The sequence below is a fragment of the Rutilus rutilus genome (genome assembly GCF_951802725.1).
Source record: "Rutilus rutilus genome assembly, chromosome: 2".
NCBI lineage: Eukaryota > Metazoa > Chordata > Actinopteri > Cypriniformes > Leuciscidae > Rutilus > Rutilus rutilus.
The window spans coordinates 17,249,583-17,275,254 of record NC_140210.1 but is presented as its reverse complement, the minus strand read 5'-3'; the positions used below and the strand labels follow the sequence as shown (position 1 = coordinate 17,275,254).

The window sequence follows — 25,672 nt, the reverse complement described above, 5'->3', positions numbered from 1 at the left end:
ATATATATATATATATATATAAATCAAATACTCAAGTGTGTGTGTATATATATATATATATACACACACACATTATATATACATTATACCTAGCAAAGTTACACCTAGATATTTTTTATGTATTTGATGTCATAGAATAGTGGTCTCATTTATAAAAGTATTGTCTCTTATCTTGAGGCCTGTAAATAAATATATACATATAATATATATATACATTTATGCAATTATCAGCCAGATATTGCTTGGAGATTAAGTGGAAAAAACTGTTGCAAGAGTAAAGTATGTCTTTTCAAAGAAATAGGATCAACAATATGCATTTCATGCTGATTTGAACAAATATGCTCCAAAAAAATTGCACAATTTTATTTTTAATTTAAGGGGTACAAAATACAAAGGGTGAGATGAGACCCAGCATAACATGCCTCCTTCCAAAGATTTTATTTATCCATTATGGAAAATGTATTTTCACACATGCAAAAATGGGCAAAGGCAGGTTTGAGGTTTCAGTTTTATTTATGTTACAAACCTCCCTTTAATACACACATAATGCCTTTGCACCAACCCTCATTTAAAAAAAAATTCAAATTTGGATGGATCCTTGGTCTCCTCTGCTTGACTTTTGTCTTACCTCCTTTTCTAACAGGAATGAATGAATGAAAGCAAAAGTCTGACTATGTACAGTTCTGCATGGGAGAATTTCTTTAACAAACTGGGGCATTTCCATAGAAAACCGCAGCAGTCTCTCAACCCCTTTTGGGGCAATGATCTTGACAAAACAAGCAGATTCATGTGTATAACTGGACAATCTATGATTTTTAGTATCTTAAACAAACCCCCCCCCCAGATCTATGTATTCTCACACTTGCACATACTGAGACTTTAACCAGGTTAAAATGGTCAGTGAAAATGGCTAATTGTAGCCGAATGTAGTCTTTGCACATTGGTTAAAGCATTAGGTCAAAGACATAATACATGGGGAAAACAGGTTTATGGCCTACACAGAGAGCTGGTGTAGAGATTATGGCAAAATATATGAACTCAGGTGTATATGACATGGCCGTGAGGATTATTACTGAAATGTACAATTGAGATTCCCAAATGAACCCTCAGAACAGTGTGACTGAGCGTGTGTATGGGCAGGTTATTCATGGCAGGGCTTGTATTTTTCTTCTCATTGTCTGGGCTTTGTCCTTCAGGTCTGGACGGCTGTCTGTTTCCATGGTGGCTAAAGAACGCTGAAGCTGTTGTCGGCTCCTCTCAGACAGACACTCCCACTGATCACTTTCTATAAACATAAAGCAGCACGAATCTTAATAGTGAGAAGGTTTCTTTCCCACTTTCATACCTGCATCTTTATCGCTTTTTAATTCACCTTCATAACACTGAAATAGGCCATTCAAGTGAATCATGATGCCTAATAAAGTAGCGTTCATAAAGCGCATCGCTGCTTTGGTTACAGCAATCCTCTGTATTTCTGCTTTTTCATAACCACCATCTACTGTACTGTTAGAGAGACCAATTATACATAACATTCATAATCCTTTATTAGGCTGAAGTTATAAAACTAATGTTTGTCAAAACTCCATGTGGCTCTATTCTATTATTAGATTTTTCTGAAACGATTTCAACTTCTGAATTCCTTCACTTTAAAAAGTGTCCTCAGCTTTTCAGGTACTATATTTTTAACGCATTGGCATGTTGTCTATCACTACAGGAAATTATTCAGATTCACACTTGGAACATTTGAAGCATGATAAAATTAAACCATTCCTGTAATCACTAATCAGTTATTTTTATGAATGTCAGAGCAAATAAACACTACCTTCAATCCTCTTCCAAAGAAGTTCAACTACCACCAAGGCGTCTGTTCTTACTGATGAATAGCTTTTGTTTTCTGTGGGAGGAAAAGAATGATTCTTATGAGCCAAGTCTGGACAAAAAGGTGATATTTAAAGGGATAGTTCACCCAAAAATGAAAATCCTTCTGTGGAAACAAAAGATATTCTAAGAAATTTCAGTTGGAAGTCAAGGGTTACCAAAACTATTTTGTTACCAGCATTATTGAAATTTTTTTTTTGGATGAACCATCCCTTTTTAATGTTTAGAAGTTCATGAGAAACTCCACCTAGTGGTGCTGCCAGGGCAGTGCAGGTTTCTGACAACATCTCAGTCAGAACAGCAGCGTTCTGATGTTCCTTATCCAACAGCAACAACCTAGAACACGCAAAAACACCAGAAAGTCATTAATACGATTTTGAATGTTGTAAAGCATTTCACCAACAACTTTATCACTACTCTTTTTCTAGCTTGTAAGCACTGCTATTTCCACCCCAAATTTTTTTATTTTATTGAAATAAATAAATGTATTGAGTACACTCTACCCCTGATAGAAGACCTTCATGGTGCGCAGGACTCCCAGTTGAACCCTCCATGTGCTCAGCTTCAATCTATCACACATTAATCTACAAACCTCATTCTGGAACTGATCTGCAAAACAAAACACACTCATTATACATCACTCTGCCCCTGTGTTGTTGTTTTTTTGAAGACTTGTAGCTGAGACTTACTCTGTGTCTGAATGGTTTTAGGCCAGGCCTTTCCAAGCGTCTCAAATGCACACAGTAGAACTTCTGTCTGTAATTCACGAGCTTTAACATCATCATCCTCGTCATCATCATTATGTCTCGGGGAGCCGGCCCTTGCTGGCTGATTCTAAACAGAAAAAAACACACAAAACAAGTGTTTTTAAATTGGATACTGGATGTGGAGCTCCCAAAAACATTAAAAACATTGAGGGATATTGTTACACTATCACTCAACTGGACTGAATGCCAAAGCTGAGTGGGGATTTTTTTTTTTTAAAGAGAGATTTACTGCACCTTTTTAATGAGAGGAAGAACAATGTCAGTGATTTCCTGAAAACGATCCACCTGCGTCGACTCCAAAATGTCTGCTGCACTGCGTAAAGCCGCCATCTTATAAACCAGACTCTCCTTCTTACATTCCTTCAGCACCAGATCCAGCACCTCGCTCACCGTTGGCTGACCAACTGCAGGCTTCTGTAGCTCAACACTACAGATATAAATCACATGTTATGAAAAGATATTGAATGTACAGTTCTGCTCATAGGTTTACTAACCATGAATCGGCAAGATGCTAATATTTCTTTTTACTGTGAGTTATGTCTTCCCAGCATGCTCTGCACATTTTCCCACTGTGGCTCAATGATATTGTCTGAACAGGGTAATTTATGCAAATTGATGTAAATAAAGTAATTTTCTATATAACTTTTTTTTAAATGTAGTACATCCCTTAAAGGGAGAGTTTTTTTCTCTCACACGTTCCTCGATATATTTGACTTACTTTCTTCAGATAAACAAAAACAGATTCTTAGGAAAATAATCCATCTCTTTGAGTCCATATAATGAAAGCGAAAGGTTGCTGCTTGGTTGACGCTTGAAAAACCACACACAGCGATCGTCACTGTAATCCATACAACCCCAGTGGATAAATCAATGTCTTCTGAAGTGAAACGATAAGTGAGTGTGTGTAAGAAAAGTACTAATATTTTAAACTTTTAACTATAAATCATTGCTTCCAGCCAACTGTTCTAGGCTCATTCACAAGTTTGCATGAGAAGTAACAGGGAATTGCCACTTCTCGCGCAAGCTTCAAAACGCACTTACGTCATGCGTCACAACATCTCGTTAAACAACACTCGCATGACAGTAGATTGGAAACAATGATTTATAGTTGAGGTTAAAAATATTAGCATTTCTCCAACACAGAATACACTGATGTATCTCTGTACATCCTGTGGTCGGTGTTGGTCCTGACGGGGACACTATATTGTCAAAAAGCACCGTCCTTCAGATGAGACGTTAAAACGAGGTCCTGACTATCTGTGGTCATTACAAATCCCAGGATGTCCTTCGAAAAAGGGTAGGGGTGTAACCCCCGGCATCCTGGCCAAATGTGCCCCTTGGCCTCTGTCCATCATGGCCTCCTAATCATCCCCATTCCCCATATGTACTGATTGGCTTCATCACTGTCTCCTCTCCACCAATAAGCTTGTGTGTGGTGGGCGTTCTGGCGCAATATGGCTGCCGTCGCATCATCCAGGTGGATGCTGCACATTGGTACGGCTCACTTTTGGGGGGTTTTCCACTGTGTACAGTTACCTAGTACTTTTTTTTTGGTACCACCTCTGTTGAGATCCCACCCACTTTGAAGTGGTACTACAATGCAGCGTAAAAGCAAACCGAGCCAAAGTAAAGCGAGCCAAGTCGTACCGAGCTGTACAGAGCAGTGGAAAAGTGGCATTTTCCCCTAGAACTAATGGCGGAAGTACCCAGGCTTTTTGCCGTGTTCGTGCCGCAGGAACTGGGAATGATTTTAGTTCTAGGAATACCTTTTGGGGGAAATAAATTAGCTCCTACTTCAGAGTAGGGTCTAAATCAGCACTATAGGAACTACCAGTGACGTAAGTGTACACTGATTGGCCGAACGCACACGAAACACTAGCACCCGCCATTTTAAATAAGCAGTGCACACACAAAGATTATAGCCTATATATTTACTCCACAAACTAACTCTACGAACATGGAAAACCTGGACCTCTCAACCTTTACGGAGAAAATCCAAAGCAAAGTTCCAAGCGAAACACAATTCTGCTCAGCTAACGACATTTGACATTAATCACACGGCAAACGCTAATACTTTTTCATATACTGTCTACTTTCTTTGTATAACAGTTCCATCTAAAAACATATTAGACAGGACTGTTAAACAGATCGTAAACTAATGAAGACGGAGAATGAGAACACTGTGTGCTCAGGCTCTGGGGTTCTCAGTGCCATCAAAATAAATGTCCGCCGCACCGTCAAAATAAAAGTCACAACAACAAGTTCCTACTGGTGGCTCTCTGGGAACATTTAGTTCTCTGTGAATCATCCTGGTGGCTAGTTCCTAGAACTACCTGGTGCAGAAGCCCCTATTTTCCTAAAAAATATCCTTTGTGTTTATCTGAAGAAAGAAAGTTGAATCAGGGATGGCATGAGTCAATTTTCATTTTTTAGTGAACTATCCCTTTAAGATCACATATTTAAGATTTTCTAATGTTTTATGCTAAACATCATACATATCCTGTAAAATTGAGCACAACTACTGTATATGTGTTTGAAAGAATCTAACCTGCATTTAGACACTACAGATCCAACAGCTTTCAGCAGCTCTTCCTGTGGAGACACAAGCCATTGATACTTCAGTGGCCACAAATACAGCAAGGGAGAAATCAGTTTCAAACCACTGAGATCATGCTTCTCGTGTCTTATTAAAGTGTTCTTTTCCCAGGTGCATTAAGTCTGTCCCTCAGCACAGAGTTTGTTTGAGAGAGTATATTACCTTCCCTGCCCAGGTACGTCCTGCAAGCCCCTGTAGTAGTGCACTTAACACCATGCCCAGGTGAGGTGCCACCAGTGAGCCCGTTTGTTGCTTAGCGATAGTTGCCATGGCAGCGGCACCCTGAGCCTTCATCTTCCAGGACTGAGACTGCAGAGCCCTCTGAGTAATGGCTATGAGCTCAGTCATGTACAACCTGATCCCACCAAAGCTGCCTAAAATACAGAATGCATAATTATTATTTTTTTATTAAAGTGAGAGGAAACAGAATTCATGATTTTGAGTTAAAGTGAAAATGAAATTTGTCACCAATTACTCACCCTCATGTCGTTTCAAACCCGTAAGACTTTCATTAATCTTCGGAACACAAATGAAGATCTCTTTGATGCAATCTGAGAGCTTTCTGTCCCTGCATTGACTAGTCTACACAACTACCACTTTCAAGCCCCAGAAAGGTAGTAAAGGCATCATTAAAGTAATCCATGTGACTCCAGTGGTTTAACCTCAATTTTATGAAACGACGTGAGTGCTTGGTTTGTGCAAAAAAACAATCTCCAAAGCACGCAACCACATCCGCTCTCGGGTCAACAGAACACGCCGTGATGCTCTCGTGAACACACTTTGAACCACTGGAGTCACATGGATTACTTTAATGATGTCTTTACTACCTTTCTGGGGCTTGAAAGTGGTAGTTTGTGTAGACTGTCAATGGAGGGACAGAAAGCTCTCAGATTTCATCAAAAAGATCTTCATTTGTGTTCCGAAGATGAACGAAAGTCTTACGGGTTTGGAACAACATTAGGGTAATTAATGACAGAATTTTCATTTTGGGGTGAACTATCCCTTTAATTCATTCTCTCATGATATCCCCTAACACACTGTAATATGCAGTAGACTACTGTTTGGGGTCAATTTTCTTTTTTTGAAGAAGAAATTAATACTTTTATTCAACAAGGATGCCTTACATTGATAGAAAGTGTCAGTAAACATCTATAATTTTACAAAAGATTTCTATTTCAAATAAATGCTGTTAAAGAATCCTGAAAAAAGCGATCAAAAATATTAAGCAGCACAACAGTTTTCAACAGAAGAAATGTTTCGTTGAGCACCAAATCATCATATTAGAATGATTTCTGAAGAATCATGTGACACTGAAGACTGGAGTAATGATGCTGAAAATTCAGCTTTGCCATCACAGGAATAAATGATATGGTAAATATATTAAAATAAAATAATAATTGTAAATAATAAATATGTTGGGTCCAGCGTAAATGCTGAGAAAAACACATCTAAAATGGGAAAGAGCTGTACGGTTGACTGTACACAGATTCAACAAGAAATCTGAGCTGTCTTTTTTTACAGTATGCCAAAAGCTACAGATAAAAAGAAGCAAATGGATCTGGAGAAGAAACTGGAATCCAGGCAGTGAAAGGTGGATTTGCAGTTACCATCAGATATGTTGAATTTTGGGGTAAAATCATACCCTGGGTTATTTATTGTATTGACAATTCATCAATTAAATATTTACCATTGTGCATAACTCTAAAGTTTCTATCAGTGTTTATTAAAAAACACCCATTATGAGTCTTGTGTTTTACAAAGGGGGATAGTTAGATAATGTTATAATGAAATTAAGTCCCTAAAAAATATATTGAAACAACCAGAAAATACACTCATGTCCTCATCACTTATTTATATGCAACTGTTTGAATCGTCCATTTCAATGAATCAATTCACAACTCACATTCAATTATTCATGTGTCGACACATCATTAAGTGAACTCACTTAAGTGCTATTATTTCTTTAATTATAATAGCATTAACAGCCTAACCTAAAATAAAATCTTTAAACATTGGAAGAAAAAAAAAGCAAAGGCTAAATGAAATTTGTTGATTTTAGTTTGTTCAAAATGAAAACTGTGGGTCATAAATGAATATTTTCTTCTCCAAGGGTTGTGCATCTTAACCTACCAGGCACATGATCCTGCCAGACCTCAGCCCACAGGTTGGCCTCAGCGCTCTCTCCTTTCTCTTCCTCAGCCTCCTGGTGCATGCCAAGAAACGCCAGCGGCAAACCCACTCCAGCATGAGCCTTCAACACATCGGGACTGTAGTGACTGATGGCATGAACCACCAGACAACATGTGGACTTGTACAGCACCTCTGAGAATCACAGAAAAGCACTTCACAAATCTAGGCAGCAAGAGGGTTTATTTATTTATACAATTCTTATTTTTAAGAGAAACCCTCTTCATTTAATAAAGGTGAGGCATTGATGACACCATTTTCATGTCATTCCAAATGATCTAATCTCTCTTCCATGTTTTGAAGCTGCTCTTAACAGTTCCTGTTTAAAGCTTGACAGTCCATGTTGGCTGTTCCCTTTTGTCATAAGGAGCAAAGCCAGCTTTTTTCTTTTGTGTTCACTGGAAGTCAGTCAAGTCAGTTGGTTTTGGATGGGCATGAGGGTGTTTATGACAACTGAACTTGCTTTTTCTATTACTTTACAGTCAAAGTCCTCATACCCTCTTTTTCCAGATACCAGGTGCTCAGTTTCTGCAGAAGCTTCTCAACACTGCCGTCTTTGGATGTCTGATGGGGAAAACAGAGTATTGTTTTGTATCTCTGTAGTTGCCTTAGGTTCATTTGAAATACTGTATGTATTCAGGTGTGTTTTCATACCCTGACCAGATGTCCAATGGCAAAGGCAAACGACTTCTGAATGACACTACTACGGTCATTGATCCCGTTTAGGAGTGCACTCATGAGTTTACCTGTGGGATAAAAGACACCCAAACACACGTATAAGATGTATATACTTTATAAACTTGCATACAGTATAACACCTCTGATTTGTAGGTGTGCGTTACCTGAATATGGTGTGAGATCTTGAGGGCACTGCACTGTCAATGACACAATCACACTGGCACATCCTCCCTATAAAAACACACACAACTGTTGGGACAGGTTCACACAGAACATGTTTTTCCATTCCACTTTTTGATTGGTTTTCTTTGTAAAAGCACTAGATGGACGTGTTTGACCCGTGTGCTTGATTCTCGCATCTTTTGCAGCATGACACAGTGTTCTAAAAATGCGGCGCTTAAGTTAAAATAAGTTTTAACTTTTAAAAACGCCATCCTGAGACCATGATTTTTTAATCCCATTCCACTGCCCCACATCTCTTGTTTTTTTGCTTTGAAAAACACGTTCTGTGTGAACCTACAGAGCTCCTAAAGGGACATGGCGGTGGGAAAAAAATAGAGCTCAATGCTTTTGCTTTCTCCCCAAAAACTTTGCGTTCGCTTGCAAAACGTTTTGCGTTCCCCAGGGAAACTTTGCATTCGCTCGTAAAACCTTTTGAGCTCTTTGTGAACGAACACAAAGTTTCTTGGCGGAAGGCAAACTTTTCTGCGAGGGAGGGAATGCAAAACATTGAAAAATAAATCTTCCTCCATCTCTCTCATTTTTTTCCTTCACCATGTCCCTTTAGGGGCTCCGTATGAATCGGCCCTTAGCCTGTTAGGAAAAGGTATATTACTGACAAAAATTAAGCAGGATGTTTACCTTTGTACCAAGTCCAATTCCACTCTTTAGCAGATCACAAAGTTTGGGAACAAGCTCTCCTAACACAGACACATCCAAGTGCTGCAGACACTAAAAACACAAACACAGTGCACATAAACATCATCATCCAAAACACACTTTTAAACATCCTGTAAATGTGGCTACATATAGACGTTTTATGTAATTAAATGCTCATGTAATTCCCCATATGGATTAAATAACTAGATAATGGATATAGCTAGGCTTATAAGACTTTCATTCTCTAAAGGACAAATTGGTATGTTTTAATTTGTTAAGTGAAACGAACTTCTAGAGATGTTGAGGAGAGCAGTGGACACTGTTTAGGGACCCTCTGAATCAGAATGCAGCTTAACGCTTAATCCTTATTCTTCATAAGGATGGTGTATAATAATGGTGTCTTACCATATTAATGGTTTCCATCATAGGAGAGGACTTGGCTGCACTTAACCTAGCAGCATCCATGGCACTCTGTCACAGAAAGAAAAGAAAAGAATGAGTACAATATATAAAACAAATGTGGTGTGTTATAATCTCACTGTCACCAAAAGAAATTACAGAAACTCCCTCCTTTAGCCATTGTTTGTCCCTCCTCAAACTCACATCATTCGCTGAGCCAAAAAGACCATTTAACAGTGTCAAGTTTTATTCTTTGGTGATTTACTGTAGAGCAGTAATGTCAGAGTATTAGGAGTGCCACAAAGTAAAAAATAAAATGTTTTATTAATGTTTCCTATATTAGCAGAGTGGCCTTCACGAGATCACACACCTGAAAGCTCATTATAGTCATTTATGGAAATGTTTATAAGCAAGTGTACTTTTTGTTTTATCTGTCCAATTTATTGTATTTATTGACATTTTGTTTTAACTCTTGTTCTTAATGATCACGTCTATTGAATGGAATAAGGAATGGTAGGTTCTAATTAGTAAGAGTGGATAAATCATGTGTATATAAGGTTGAGTTATATTAAACAATATTATTGTTACTGCTTGAGCATGGTAAAACTGGTCTCAATTGTTTATGAAGGGGAGCAGGAACTGAACCTGACACCAAACAGTACTAATGTTTAGATTGTTGTGCTTTACTCACCTTCTCCTGCTCTGTGGCTCTCAGACTGAGGTAGTTGAGCACCTGTGGTTCCAGCACACTCAGGGCTTCCAACAGAGCCGGGATGAGTCGAGGAGCATGTGGTTTCAGACGGCTGCCTGCTGTCTTACTGATCTTCACTAGAGTTTGGATACTAATACACAAAAATACTCACTTATACTCTGAATACTTAGTGTTTTTTGTGCGTGTGGCTGGTAAATGATTGTGTTCTACCTGAGAGTCCGCACTTCGGATACGTTGCTGACGATGCCCTTGTCCAGTAAAGTTGGCAACAACACAGCCACTGTCCTTTGAGCAGTAGCACCTGTCGATTCGCACATGCGCACACACACCTATTGGAGAAACATACACACATGTCAGTTATCGGTGGTGTCCCTGAGTGGAAAATCAATGGGGTATCCAGCATTCAGTCCTGCAACTCACTTTACTGAGAGTCTTAAGAGTCAGATCTGCTGCCTTACGAACAGACTCCTACAACCGGAAACAAATAAGATGGTCAAATAAAAATAGCTGTATGTCAGAAGCAAAGCACACACATAAGCCCAGAACACAGCAAAAAAAAAGAATACAACAGCCTTTTTTTTTTCTCACCTTAATATCATCCAGAACCCGGAAGAGAGTCTCCCAGATTTCTGACAGGCGGTCGATGATATCACTTGCCTGCCTTCCACGTACGAGATCGTTCAAAGCCAAGCAGCTGAACAAAAAAAAAAAACAGAAAGGGCCCTGATGATATGAACCTGATCTAGCATGGGTGGAAATCTCGGTTCTTCCAAGCCTATCTAGACACATTACCTTGACTCCCGCACCCTCCACATGTTACTAGTGAGGTTGGATATGACATCTTGAAGAATTTCCTTAAAATATTTCTCCACCTGCCAAAAACAAATATAATTAAAACAACAGTGTCCCCAATTTCTTTTAAGCAATGTAATTTATGACTGAGTAATAATAATCTCTTACAATGGATTTATCCGTGACGAGAGCATCCCAGATGCTAGTCATGGCCTGCCTGATGGCCAGGTTGGGGTCAAACTGGTATCGATAGAGGCGGGGAACTAACTGAGGCAGGAAAGGAGCCATCTGCTCACCAGCCTTGGCTGCAATGATGTTAAATCCAAATGCTGCCCCCTACAGCACAGGAAGAGTCAATCGTGGCATGCTATTTAATAAGGCTCTAAAATATTATTAAAGTTACCAAGTTATAAACAATCACATTGTGGTAAATATAGCTCACCTTCCTGGAATTCCACATGGCATGATGATTGGCAAGATTCATGAACTTGTAAACAAGATCTGGTTGGTTTAGATCACTAGCCAGTGAGCAGAGCTCTTTGTAGGTGGAGAGTCCTTGTCTACCAAAGTAAAAGATCTTTCAACATACAATAAAGAAAACATCTAGTCTGGAAATCCTTATTAAAGAATAAAATTCTCAAATCTGTGAAAGTCCTCCTGTTTCTAAACAATCTGAAACTAAAGTGAACTAAAAGAAGGACGTACCCATCAGGTGCTTTACCAAGAGCCTCTCCCTGGAAGACTTCAGTGTCCTCTGAGACGGCATGTTTGACTCTGAAAACAAAATCCCACAGCTCTCAAGAGTCAGGAGCCAAAATGCACCTTGCAATGTGTCCAAGATATATTATTCTGTGATGTAACTAATTGAAAATGTAGAATATGTTCAGTGTGGATCTGGTTAGTAGTGTTTGCACTATGTTCAGGGGCTTGGTAAGTCTGCGTAATGCTATATGAAAAATCATACTCTAAAAGTGATTGATAATTAATCATATAATTAATAATAGGAACCAGAAATAAGCTTGTTTATTAATACCTTTTACCAGTCATGAGAGTTTCCACAAGGGTTGATACCAGTTCCTGTTGATCCTGTTCCCCTCCGAGCTCATAAACCAACCCCAGTCCTTTAGACGCCACATCTTGACTGAGTTCTACACACACAGATCATCACTGTCAAGCTCCCAGACTTTAGATATTCTGTCAAAATGTAATGTGATCTTTAAAAGAGCAGAACATGACTCACCATCTGGATCAGACAAGATAGAGATAAAGGCTGTCTGTATCTCCTTCAGATGAGACTATAATAGACAAAGAGAAGACAGACATTTTGTAACTGCAATGTTTCTTTGCATGTATAAATGAGACTGAGAGTGTGTTTTGTATGTGTATTTACCTGTATTTCTTTGTGATGGCTGAGTTTCTTGACTAGAGACAAGAGCCATATACAGGCAGCCTGCCGAACATGAGGGTTTGGACTTGGTATGTATTTAGACAAGACAGAGTTTAACACCCAGGGCACTATATCATTATTCTTCATATCTGTAAGAGGAAGAGAGAAAATATTTAAGTGCACAACTCTGAATCAGGGCTCAACATGCTTGTCAACAAAAAATAAAATACTGTGGCAACACTTTATTTCACAGTGTCCTTGTTACACGTTATATGTAATTACTATAGTAATAACTATAAATAATGCCTAATGCAACAAACTAATCCTAAACCAAACCTTACAGTAAGTACATGCAGTTAATTATTATAACTCAGTTCTTAAATGTATAATTACACTGTAACAAGGACACCTCAAATAAAGTTTAACCAATAATTTAAGTACATTTTAAATAAATAACACACACTGAACAAAGTGCAGTTAATCTATATTCCTGATGCCTCGTTCCATGTTGCCAATAATTTTAGGTTTTCAGGCAAGTAAACAAACAGTTTTACTTGTCCAAAAGAAAATCTGGAAAAGCTTTCCCTTGTGTGGTTGAGACCTGTCTGAACACGCACAGCTTCCTCTCTCTGTCTCTCCCAGACATACTTACTGTCAGGAGGACAGTACTGGTCTTCAGTACATGTCCACACATCTCGGGCAGCTCCAGAGCGGCTTCCTACAGCAGCATTAGTTAAAGCCTCTCCCACTGTAAACTGCAGCTCCACTTGCTTGGCCTAAAGAAACCAGACACAAACATCTAACAATAAAGAATATGAAGAAATAGCAACATTGTTTTTTTCATCATATTTATTTAATATGAATTCACTGCATTATGCTGACAAAACACATTGCACATTAACATAATAAATAAAATGTTACTTATATATATAATCCACAATAAACAGTCTAAATTGTCAGTATTTTATTCTGAATGAATGGAAGTTACAATAATAATAACATCATTTGTATTGGCTTCAATGGTGATGTGTCATGAAGAGGGTCATGATATCACCTCTACGGAATCCATGAGACCCTGCAGGATTTTCTTCTGGTGTGGGAATTCTCCATCTCCCACCGGCAGGAACCCAAGAGTCTGGATGGCACGTTCTTTCATCTGATAACACAAACAGCATCTGATCAGTACCATAAATACCAAAAAAATTATAAATAATAACCTTAAAGGTACAATATGCAACTATTTTTTACCGCTAGAGGGCGCTACATTCCAAACAACAACAACGGCGTAGCTTGATGACGATGTGAAGGAGCGTGGAATGATGGGAACTGTCGTTTTAAACTCCACCATGGATGTAAATCAGTCAGACGGGAATCAAAAAATTATGTTCATGGATGAGGTTAAGTTTTATTTTTATAATGACATGCTTTTTGTGGCGAGGGGGGCGTGGTTCAGCGCGGTCTGTAATGGGAGAGAGAAGAGACGAGCAAGTAGGTCAAGTGCAAATGACGAACACCTGTGTCTTATTGCAGTGATCGGCGTGGAGAGACCGCTTATAAGCCGCTCGCTGGAACGAGAGAGACTGAAGAGAAAATTGGACGCAGAGAAAGAAAACCGGTGGATCCGAGCTCTCATTTTTGAACTGTTTTGTGCCGTCGCGGTTGCCACGGTGAATGCGAGTTGTGTGCGACTTTTGTTTGTTTTGCTTTATTTTAATAAAGTACGAGTCCCAGTCACGCCGACCCCTGTCTTCTTCCTTCCTGACTCTTGAACCTCATCACACTTTTATTTCATTAAAATGAATTAACCGCAAGAAAAGTAAGGTGTAATACTAAATTGGTTATCATAGATGTTACTGTATGTCAAATTCATTGTTGTGATAACGCGGCGCAGTTTTACGTGTTCTAAACAATTGTTGTAAAAGTACATTCGAACATAACGTTACCCACATCATTTGCCAAAATACTGATTAATCTTTATGCATAACACATGCTATATTTATTTACATGGCCATAAACACCAGACGTGATAAACAATGTCAATAAACTAAACACAAATCTAAAGCAATAATACTTCCCTTACATAAACATAATTATTACCGAATGCTACATTTGGAAAATATAAAATTAAGCATGCTTTGTCGACAGAACCAGCTGCAATCGATAAAGAATAATTGTGTTCCATAACTACTGCAAGAAACAAGCTAACGTTTGTTGCTTGATAGACGCTACAACTACAACTTCCGCATTTGTCCAGGACTCCACACAGTACGAGCGGAAACCGAGGGTAACGCAGATATGACGCAATTGACTGGCGACTCCCAGCTCTAACGCCCCGTTTCCTTGGTTAAAATCGCAATTTTCTCACGATTTAAAAATAGTTGGAAACATTTGGGATATTGTAAGTAATCAACTTAACAAAATATATAACACTGGCCTTGAGATTCTTACATATTGTACCTTTAATTTCAGTGTGGAAACAGAGTGGAATTTGATAAATACAGAAGCACTTATTAAATTAAGTCACACTTATTCACTCAGTGTTTTGTTTCACCTTGCCAGTCTCTTTGCCTGATGGGATCCTGGCGAGCAGATTATCAACTAGACTGAGTTTAGTGAAGCCATTTCCATCCGCTGGTATCAGCAACACGCTGTTACGGCCAATCTCACCCAATGCTGTCACAGCAGCAACAGTCAACAGAGGAGACTCACTATCTAAAAATGAACCTGTAGACAAACACATTGGTAGCTTTTGTTAAATTCATATAATTGGATTTTTTTGCTACAATAGTTAAAGGTGAAGCATGTAAGATTTTTTTATTAAAATACACTCTCTTAACCCAGTTTATTGTTCATTGACTATTAGTATGCCATTCATGGGTTAATCTCCCCCAAAAGTCTAAACATTGTCCCCTCGAGGCTCCATCTAAACATATGCTCAGGTCTGTCTCTTTCCAGCTCAACCAATAGCCTGATTTTGGGGCAGGGCTACTTTAGCAGGCTGAGCCAGAGGGTGTTTAGCCATGTGGGACCATGACTGACGCGTTGCATGGGAAAAGACATTCAGCTCCAGTTACAGAGGTGAAAGCCAAATTTAGCTGCACCTTCAAAGATTAAACAGGTCATAAACGCATCAAAGCGAACGAGGCATTGAGATGCAACACGCTACAACCATTCAGAAAGACAAATGTTCGAGTTTATATTATTTACTTCACACGCCACAACAATTTGAGGCTGTCTACACTGGAAATGTCAATGACAAAAACATGCACTCACTGTAGACAGTGTCAACTAAAATGCTTACTCACAGCAACACAGCTAAAAGTATCCCTAATATTTTGGACCTTTTATTTAAAGTAGCCTACTTTTACCTGTTGAGAGACCCGTAAGAGCAGTATTTGTGAAATTTGAGTTGAGGGAGGTGCAGATGTGTGAAAGGGGAGTTTGCTAAATATGCTGTATTTTTGTAATTCCGTTAGGTGCCACTAGTGCCCCAGAACTTACATACTTCACCTGTAACTAATGAAACATGTTAACTTATGAACAGTTATTTAAGAGCATCCCAATATCAAGTGTCGAATGTAAAACTCTGTGAAAACGCACATACCGATGATTTTTGTGGCCATGGCAATTTGTTCCTCATTTTCTTTGGGAGTGGCTTCAGTAGGCATTAAGCTCCGCCTCTTATTCATGTATCTGCCCACCATGTAGCCCAGAGCCAAGATGGCACCATGCTGAGTCTCAGGACTCTAAATGTAAAAAATAATAACAGTGAAAATTGTATCAAATTATTATTTACAAAAATAATTTTAATAATATAATAAATATAATAATAAAATAATAGTTTTTCCATACATGCATGTCTTTAGTTGTCTTGATCAGGTTTTGTACAGCAGTTCTAAGTTCATTTCCAGACATAGTAGAGACAACCATGGCGTACAGTTGTGCTGCCAACTCACGCAGGTCTTCTTTATTAGTGTTCATGAGACCCTGCAAAATTAACATAAATAATGAACAAATTTCATTTTTATAGTCAGACATACTTAAAGTAAAGTCTCCATTCCAGAGGATATGTTATAATATACACATACCATTCAAAACGTTTGGGGTCGGTAAGATTTTTATTTTAAATGATTAAGAAATTATTTTAAAACGCAACTTATTCCTGTGATGTCAATGCTGAATATTCAGCAACCATTACTCCTTCAGTGTCACATGATTCTTTAGAAATCATTCTAATATGCTGATTTGGTGCTCAATTTTTCATCAATGGTGAAAAGAGTTGTGCTGCTTAATATATTTGTGGAAACTGACAATTTTGTTATAAATAAAAAGAAAAACATCTATTTGATATAGAACTTTTTTGCAATGCAATACTGTCTGTAATCTTTGTCAATTTCCGATCAATTTAATGCATTCTTGCTAAATAAAAGTATTAATTTCTTTTAAAAAATGACTTACCCCAAACCTTCGAACAGTAATATTATATAACATTAAAAATAAAATCAAAAAATTACTTTAATCCAGTCGATTTTGTCAACAAACTTGGGAGTAAGTTTCTCTGGGCACACAGAGACCACTTCCAAAAGACAGTACATCACTGGAATACCTGTATTAATGAATTAATGTGATGAGATCACAACATCAGATCACACAAAATATATCTATGATCATCCACTTTATTTTCTTATAGATTATGTTTTACATATTAAATATATTATAGGTATGTAGTAAAGCCAATTTTCAATCAATTAGATTTAATTTGATTATTTTGTTTGGAACTATAGGTTTCTGTTTTGGTGAACACACTGCAAAAAAAATCTCCACCACCCGATATATATTCCCACAGTATATATATATATTCATACTGCCCACTCCTATTAGAAACCACAATTTGTAATCTTCCTCACCTCCTACAGCTGACAGCAGCTGTTGCAGTAGGTCAATGTATACATGAACTGGATTGACCTCTCCTCCTTTATTGGCAGAGGAAGGAGAAGCATCATTGGACAGTAATGACTGAACATAGCGTCCAATAAGAGGAGCATCATCCTGCATGTCCATCAGGCTCTGAGTTGTGGGTGTGGCTCCAGCACTATAAGATAGACACGTCCTAAGATAAAGAACTATCTGTGGAAGCAAAAGAGTAAAGATTAGCATTTGTTCAATTTAAATTATATGTGGCCATTCATTCATTAAATAAAATATTGGAAAAATTTGAAAGATTTAATGTACCTCTCCAAATGTGGCAGGATTAAAAGGCAGTGTGGAAGTACCAACGATGTATTTCGCAGGAGTCTTCAATCTCTGTGCAGCCTATGACACATACATAAAGGTCAGCCTCTATACATTACTTAAGCTGGTAGCTTTTACCTGGTTTTGCCAATAAATGACTGCACAAAACACACTGGGATCTGCAAAAACCATGTTAATGCAAGTGAAACCGTATTTAAAATGACCAATTATGCTTTTTTAAATTTTTAACTTTCTTTAGTGTGTCATGTTGCTGTTTGAGCATGAAAAAGGTCTGCAAAGTTACAAAGCACAAACTCCACTTCAAATGGAGTTATTCTCTATCTGAACTCCCTGAAACGCCTCAAAGTTTTCTTCCGGGAATGTACACATCACAATACCCCTAATTTAAATAATTCCCGCCAAAGGCATCCGCAATAAAAAGGAGGCGAGGCCTGGTTGAGTTGCGTTAGTAGTGTGTTGTCGCTGTGTACAAAAGACAAGATGTTTTTTCCACCCCAGATCTAACAAGGTTATGATAAGCAGCATGACATTTCCAAAACACACTCAAAGCACTTGACCAATCACAACACACTGATCCAGCCAACCAATCAGAGCACACTGAGCTTTTTAGAAGGAGGGGCTTCAAAGAGAGAGGAACTAAAAAAAAGAGAATTACAGAGACATGGGGAAAAAAAACGTCCAGACTCTGTAAAAGGGGTGCTTAATGATGCATGATTATATGATCAGTTATATATTATATAGCATTTAGCATCAGAACAGGCCTGGGACATGACACACCAGTGGAGAAGATATCTATAGAAATAACAAATAAAAAAAACCCACACCTTTTCATGGATGTAGCTGACCATCTCAGGGAATGACGGCATGGGCCTTGATCCCTCTTTCTCTGTCTTCGCAGAGGGGAGAGACCTTAGAGCTCGCTGAGCCTCCCCAGACACCTCTTCACGACTATGAATACAGGCCATATGATGTATAAATGTTCATGACAAAGCTTAATTGAAAACTTAAAAGAACTCCAGGAAGTGCAAGTATGTACTCACGGATCTCCTGCAGCCAGCAGTAAGAGATATCTAGAGGCTACGTGATCAGAACCAAACACTGTGCTGGCAAACTTCATCGCTACCTGACGCACCTGTACCTCCGGCTAACACAAAACCATAAGCAACAGGACATTACACATTTAATATTTCATATTTAATCATGCTCAAATTTGTGTTAAATAATTATGCATTATATCATTCAAGTTGAAATGTGTTATTACATTTTTAGTTCTGACATTTGTATTTATTCTTTCAAGGTGCTTGTAATAACAGTCAGATAACAAACCTTGGTGATATATGCAGCCACAAGCGCTTCCATTAGGTTCAGAAGTGCCCCCTGAAGATTAGCATACGCTCCCACCATCATTGACAAGGCCTCCTGTATGGCCAATCGCACATCAGACTCCTCCTGTTTACATTGAGAGAAACAAAGTTTAAAATCATACAACAAATCATTCAGTAACAATTGGATAACTCGCGTATAAAACATGTTCCAAACAAACCTTGCACATGGACTCAAAAAACTGCTGTACCAATGCAATGTCTTTCGTGAAAAGCTGAGGCATTCGACTATTATAACAAAGGAAAAAGAGAAAAATAAATATTACACATATTATTAGTTTTATTAGTTATACATTATTTTAGTTTGTTATAAAAGGATTTTATTACCTTGAAAGTTTTCCAACAGCTGAGTAAGCCATACATAGTAGCTTGGGGTCCTTATAATAATAAAATAAATTATAGTCACTTTAACAGAAACTTCAGAAAAGCCATAATCGATAACCTAAATTGTTCAGCATGCGTTCATACCTCTTTATACTCATTAATAAGCTTGGTAAGTCCATTCAGTAGCATCAAACCCAAAGGTTTGTTGGTATCAGGGCACCTTCAGATTAAAACACAATTATCATCACGATCACAATGACAGTGACCATCTGATGCACGTCAAATGCACACAAAACAGAAGAGCACTTGTGAAAGTAGTAAATTATGCTCAATAAAATATTGGTTGTATTCATGGCTATAACATATCAACCTATCAAATGTTTTGTATTGTAGTAAATGTGACTTTCTATGTGACTCTTAGAGATCATTGATACTTACACCATACAGATGTGATGTACAAACTGCAGAGTGAGGGACAGGAGTTTGTTGTTGGTGTTTGCTCCAAAAAGTCCATCATAGACAACCTGTACAGACAGACAATCACGGTTACCAAGGACATCCTTTGAACAAGTTCTTTGCTTATTCACTTTCTTTGTCAAACACAGTCTCTCTGACCTGTATATTAGCAGGAAAGCATTCAGCAGCCAGTCTGGAGCGAAGAAGATGAGGCAGAATCTTCATCTTGACTCTGGTGCTGACCGGCTCATGCTTCAGCTCCTGCTTCATTGTGGCACCCTGGGTAAAAACAAAAACAAACACAACTCACTGAATATAAAAGTAATAAAGATATTAGACCGACCATGTGTAATGCATGTACTTACTTTAGTTTTGAGTGGAATATCACCCAGGTAAACCTTATACATTTTGTTGATAATGAGTGGATTGTTCCAGTCAATAATGCTGCAGTACAAAACAGGATGCAAGAGATGAGTTTCAATATTATTTCAAGACCTCAAGCTTTCATTTGACATCTCAGCAGAGCCTCACCTCTGCTTGCTTTTCAGTTCCAGATCAGCTGCTGTGGCAACACTGTGTCTGGTGTCACTTGAGGCCACAACTAAGTGAATGACTGTTTCGACCTCGGGTACCTGCTCTGCCTCAATGAACTTCACAATCCCCAGCTTACACTGCAAACAGAATGCTAAAAAGGTTACTCAATGATGAATTAGAAAGAAAACACCACAGAAAGAGTTCAATCCATCCATTCATTAAATAATTATTGGTATAGACAGAACGGAGGCATCTCGAAATCTCACATTAAAGGGATAGTTCACCCAAAAATGAAAATTCTATCATTGTTTACTCACCCTCAAGTTGTTCCAAACCTGTATGAGTTTCTTTGTTCTGCTGAACACAAAGGAAGATATTTGGAAGAATGTTTGTAACCAAACAGATCTCGGTCCCCATTGACTACCATAGTATATTTTTTTCCTACTATGGAAGTCAATGGGGACCAAGATGTGTTGATTACAAACGTTCTTCCAAATATCTTCCTTTGTGTTCAGCAGAACAAAGAAACTCATACAGGTTTGGAACAACTTGAGGGTGAGTAAATGATGACAGAATTTTCATTTTTGGGTGAACTATCCCTTTAAAAATATGCACCAACACTTTTTCGGAGCATCCTCACCTGCTCCAGTTGTTCTGGGCTCCACTGAGCTTCTCCAATGACTCTTTTAACTGCATAAACGCTCATTCCCGGAGGAGGCTGAGGGAGACCTTGTGGCGCTGCGGCTCCTGCTCCAGATCCCCCTTGCGGAGACGAGGGGGCCGGACGAATTGGAGGCTCGTTTAACACAAACCTTTATGTAATATCAAAGAGAGGTAATGAGATTCAAGAAAACAGTATTACCATTACCAACTCAAACCTATTTTACACATTTAGCTGACATACCCATAAGGCATCAGAAGAACATCAAGCATGAACTCTAAGAGCAGTTGTACAGTTTTGGGCCTCTCCGTCAGGACAAATGGGGAAGGTTTAGATGGCTCTGATGGATATTTCATATGATACAGTGTAGGGATCAGCAGGTGCATCAGACTAGACAGAGAGAAGAAACAAACTACATTATCTATACGGTTCAGTACTGACATATTTGCAATAACAATGGCTATTTAAAAATATATATGCATGTGTATATTATATAATACTTTTGTATGGTTACAAAAATGAATTAATTCATAGTTTGTTGAGCATTTCATTTCATTTTATTAAGGATAACCCCTTGAGATGGAACATCTCATTTTCGAGGGGGTCCTCAAAATAACATCAAACAATTACACACAATTACAAACTCACACATAAAGCTCTTCGACACATTCAACCAACCAGTCCCTCCTCTATCCAAAACATATTCATATAAACAATCTGAAATAATTTCAGAATATTACAGGAGAAAAAAATAAATAAAAATAAAACATACACAAGTCATATAGAGAAACATTTGCATTGTTCACAGGATTGTAAATAAGTTAACAGGGCTGACTTAAAGAGTGAAAAGGAAGAGATGGACCTTAAGGAACAAGGTAAGCTGTTCCAATCAAAGGGAGCTTTGAATTTGAAGGCACGTCTTCCAATTTCTTTTGAAATATTTGGGACAGAAAAAAATTGATGATCAAGGTGTCTCAGGCCATAAGTTGATCTATATGGGACTAAATATTGCTTCAAATAAAGAGGATAATTAAAAAAGATACATTTATAAACAAACTGAAACCAATGTAACTGTCGTCTGGCCTTAGGTGATAAAAGATTCAATTGTTGATACATGATACATAGTTCAATTAAAAGCTGTTCTTTTGAACTTTCCTGAAAAAAAAGCGCATCACCAAATCAGCATTTTAGAATGATTTTGGAAGGATCATGTGCTGAAAAATTCAGCTTTGCCATCACAGGAACAAATTACATTTTAAAATTATTACAATAGATAATTATTTTAAATTATAATAATATTCAATGATATTACCGTTTTTGCCTGTATCTTTAATCAAATAAACGCAGCCTCGGTGAGCATAATGGAATTAGTGAGTGATATATTATATATATATATATATATATATATATATATATATATATATATTTTATAATATATTGTAAATGTGTTTATATCCAGGTACATTCTACCTTAATAATAAAAACAACATTGTTTCTTTTCAAATAAAGTTTAAACTAACCTATCCTGCTGGGGCTGAGGTTTGCCCTCCATTGCTGTGAGTAGAGTAGGTGCAAGCTCACACTGTTTGGACACCTCCAGCCTGGGATAGCCCATCTTTATGTAGATGATAGTGAAGTTCTGCAAGCACAAACACAGTCAGCCGTGACAATGAAGTTCTCACTAACTCATATGGGAATATACAACCTTGGGATAAAAAAAACATGACCCATTTCAAGGCGTATTGACAGTGGTGAAAGGGACATGTGGGTATGCGATCATACCGTGACAAAAGATGCAGCAGCAGGATCCTGATACTGAACCAACAGTGTCTCTACAGGCAGCTGAATCTTGGGTCGACTCTTTATCCTTTTGTTCAGGTGAACCAGCAATTCCATAACCTGGAGACAGCAGTAACAAAAAACAGCTCTTTAATAGATCTTCTTTGAAATCCTTCTCATGGGTGCTACCTACTGACTATCAATTACTAGAGCAGGGGTTTTCAATCTGAGGGGAGTCGTGGAAAGTAAAAAAAAATTCAAACTAAAATAAATTATTATTATAAAATAAATAAATACAATCTAACAGTATTGTACTATAGTGAGTTGAATTTCTTTTTTAATAATGTAACATAATATAAATTAAAATATTACAATTTTTAAATCATACTTAAAGAACAATAAAAATATTCAGAAAATAAATGAGGTCTGCTAGGGCACACTTGGGGGTCCATGGAAAAATGTAGAGTAGAACTATTAAAAAAAATATGAAAGAAGTCATAATCTAACAGTACGATACTATTGTTGGTAGGGAAAAAAAATTAACGACATATAATGTAAATAAAATATTCTCAAAATAAAATTTCACACACATTTTTATATGTTTATATATATTTTCCACTGCCCCCTAATTGCAAATCCTGGTTCTGCACTACAAACAGTTTTCTCACACACACTTACTTTCTTGCGAACACCCTCTTGCACACTGGATAGTTTGAGGAGGACAGGGGGCAGGAATTTGGATATAATATCCTGTAACTGCTCATCTGTTTCTGCATGACCCAAGCGCATAAACACACGCTCCAGCTGGTCTATGATAAGGAAACAAAGAGAAAGAAAGTAAGCAACAGATACGGAGTGTTCAAAACGAAAAAGGAACAACTCCGCTATTTTCAACTTTATTTGAATGGAAAGACTTTCTCATCTAATTCCTGTAAGATCACAGGTTAATTATAATGACCTTCTCATTTATTCAAAAGATTTATTAAAGTGAGACTGAGAATGAATGCAATGAAATCTATTTCCATGACATGAGTGTCATTAACCGGCTCTCTATGAATGAATAAACGAATCAACTTACAACAAAATCATCCAACAAGCTTGCAAATGAACAACAGACAATAAGACGAACTGTAAACATAGAAAAACTGTAACTATAGACGTTCAAATTCGCTAGTTGGTTAGCGTGCGAGCTGTATAGCCTCACTGCTAACCAACGTTACCGTTTATTATCTACAGTTATTTCTCACGCTGTCAATAAATGACAACCAGCCCTGGACCACTATGACATTAAGATAACCCTAATTGCGCGAAAAATACAGTTTGAAGAATCCTCTTACTTAGACAAACCCAATAGAATTACTTTCATTTTGGAGCATGACTGAGCATTGGGCCTCTGTGAGCACATACTAGCCGACTAGCTGCCAAACTGATATTCACTTTACAAATATTATTTATGTAACTACCGGTAAGCAAACAGACAACAAGATGAGCTCAATCTTCATTTAAGTGACCAATAATGAAGAGAGTGTTGAAAACAAGCATGCAGTAATGAAATAATAAAACATGTATAATGAGTTAAACTTACTGAGCTCGTCCTGTGCAGCCATGTTTGAAGTGAAGTCAGACTCACCACCACCAGCACTGCCACTCCTATTGAGACAACATTCTCTCTCTCTCTCTCTCTCTCTCTCTCTCTCTCTCTCTCTCTCTCTCTCTCTCTCTGTTTCAATGTAGTTGTACTTAATTTTTTGTTTATTAATATAATCAATCCAGACTAGGTTCATACAGTGTAAAATGCTACAAAGCAAATAAAATAGCTGTATAAATTAAAAGAAAAATTAACTGAACAAGGACATACAGAACATGAATTAAGCAATATGATAGGATACTTCTTTTTTTTTTTTTAAATGAATTACGAAGCTTATTTAATAAAGCCAACTGTATCATATATGATACATGAATTTCTAAGGCCTCTATATGATCAATATGATCAAAAGATTTGCTAAGAAAAACTGCTGTACTCTATATGCCTTCTGTCGTCTGATTGATAGTTCATACTTTTAGTAAGCAGAAGTAAAATGCCTTTTAGTATAATTCCAAAAGTGTCTACGTTCAGGTTAAACATGCCTAACCATAACTCTAACCTAGACGTGTCTTTTTGCTGACATAAAGAATAACTTTCATATTGTTGTTAATATTTCAAGATGAGCTTTTACAGAAGTGAAACAGCTTTGAAACTTGATTATCCAAAAAATGTAATTTTGTTATGAAACAGGCTTTTGAGGAAAATGTATTTACATCTCTCAATCATCGTTGTATTGCATTGTATTCTGTTTAACCCCCTATAGAAGCTACAGGGTTTTGATAAAACTAGCTTTTAAGTTTCACCTTACAAAAAAAAAAAAAAAAGATTATTGGAAGAAATAGTGACGGATACTTATTAATTTTAAAAGTCTGCAATACTGTTATAAAAATCTATCAAAATTTCAAATTTTTGCCCAAATAACAACATCTGCACCAAATATATAGGCTGTATCTGACTATATATATATATATAAATATATATATGTGTGTGACTCTGAATGAACCTGAGATGTTTTACTCCTCAAGTGTGAGCGCCGTATTTTCCCTATATCATGAGCCACAAAAGCCTGATGTATCAAACATGATACATAGGCCTATGCAAACTTTTTTTTAAAATGTTTCAATGATGTCTAAAGGTTCAATAAAAAAATAAAAAAATCTAAATATTATTTTATATGTCAGGCTTTACAGGATTAAGAATGGAGATAGTTGTCACCTTTTTTACTCAAGTGAATATTTCTCAGGGTAGTTTAATTTTTACATGCCTCAAAGTATTCCCTGAAATAAATAAATAAATAAATAACAATCAGAAATGTCCACTGTTAGGAATTAAAATACACATTGAACACTCTTTGTGGTCAAAAAAGGTGCATAGTTGCACTATATGATGGAGTAAATTTGTCACTGGGAAACTGCCAGTATGG

The 25,672-nt window shown here is 37.4% G+C and overlaps 1 protein-coding gene across 1 annotated transcript; it reads right to left on the bottom strand.

Annotated features, from left to right (window-relative positions):
- Positions 1-342: 342 nt before the first annotated feature.
- ecpas (Ecm29 proteasome adaptor and scaffold) lies at positions 343-24,323 on the bottom strand. The gene is made up of 49 exons (XM_084401720.1): positions 24,250-24,323; positions 23,343-23,473; positions 22,668-22,784; positions 22,406-22,524; positions 21,129-21,275; positions 20,865-21,036; positions 20,222-20,361; positions 20,056-20,134; positions 19,850-19,969; positions 19,673-19,758; positions 19,379-19,454; positions 19,238-19,287; positions 19,072-19,138; positions 18,855-18,977; positions 18,569-18,672; positions 18,353-18,476; positions 17,508-17,588; positions 17,183-17,402; positions 16,790-16,881; positions 16,128-16,262; positions 15,880-16,021; positions 14,827-14,999; positions 13,330-13,431; positions 12,928-13,051; positions 12,279-12,424; positions 12,129-12,183; positions 11,922-12,036; positions 11,594-11,662; positions 11,331-11,448; positions 11,057-11,224; positions 10,889-10,968; positions 10,685-10,790; positions 10,517-10,564; positions 10,307-10,425; positions 10,076-10,226; positions 9,391-9,456; positions 8,968-9,057; positions 8,271-8,337; positions 8,083-8,174; positions 7,926-7,992; positions 7,372-7,563; positions 5,404-5,615; positions 5,194-5,237; positions 2,880-3,072; positions 2,568-2,712; positions 2,382-2,487; positions 2,126-2,214; positions 1,823-1,894; positions 343-1,285 (listed from the first exon to the last, which is right to left on the bottom strand). The coding sequence occupies exons 1-49, from the start codon at positions 24,269-24,271 to the stop codon at positions 1,146-1,148; spliced, it is 5,496 nt and encodes a 1,831-aa protein (XP_084257846.1). The 5' UTR covers positions 24,272-24,323; the 3' UTR covers positions 343-1,145.
- Positions 24,324-25,672: the final 1,349 nt, after the last annotated feature.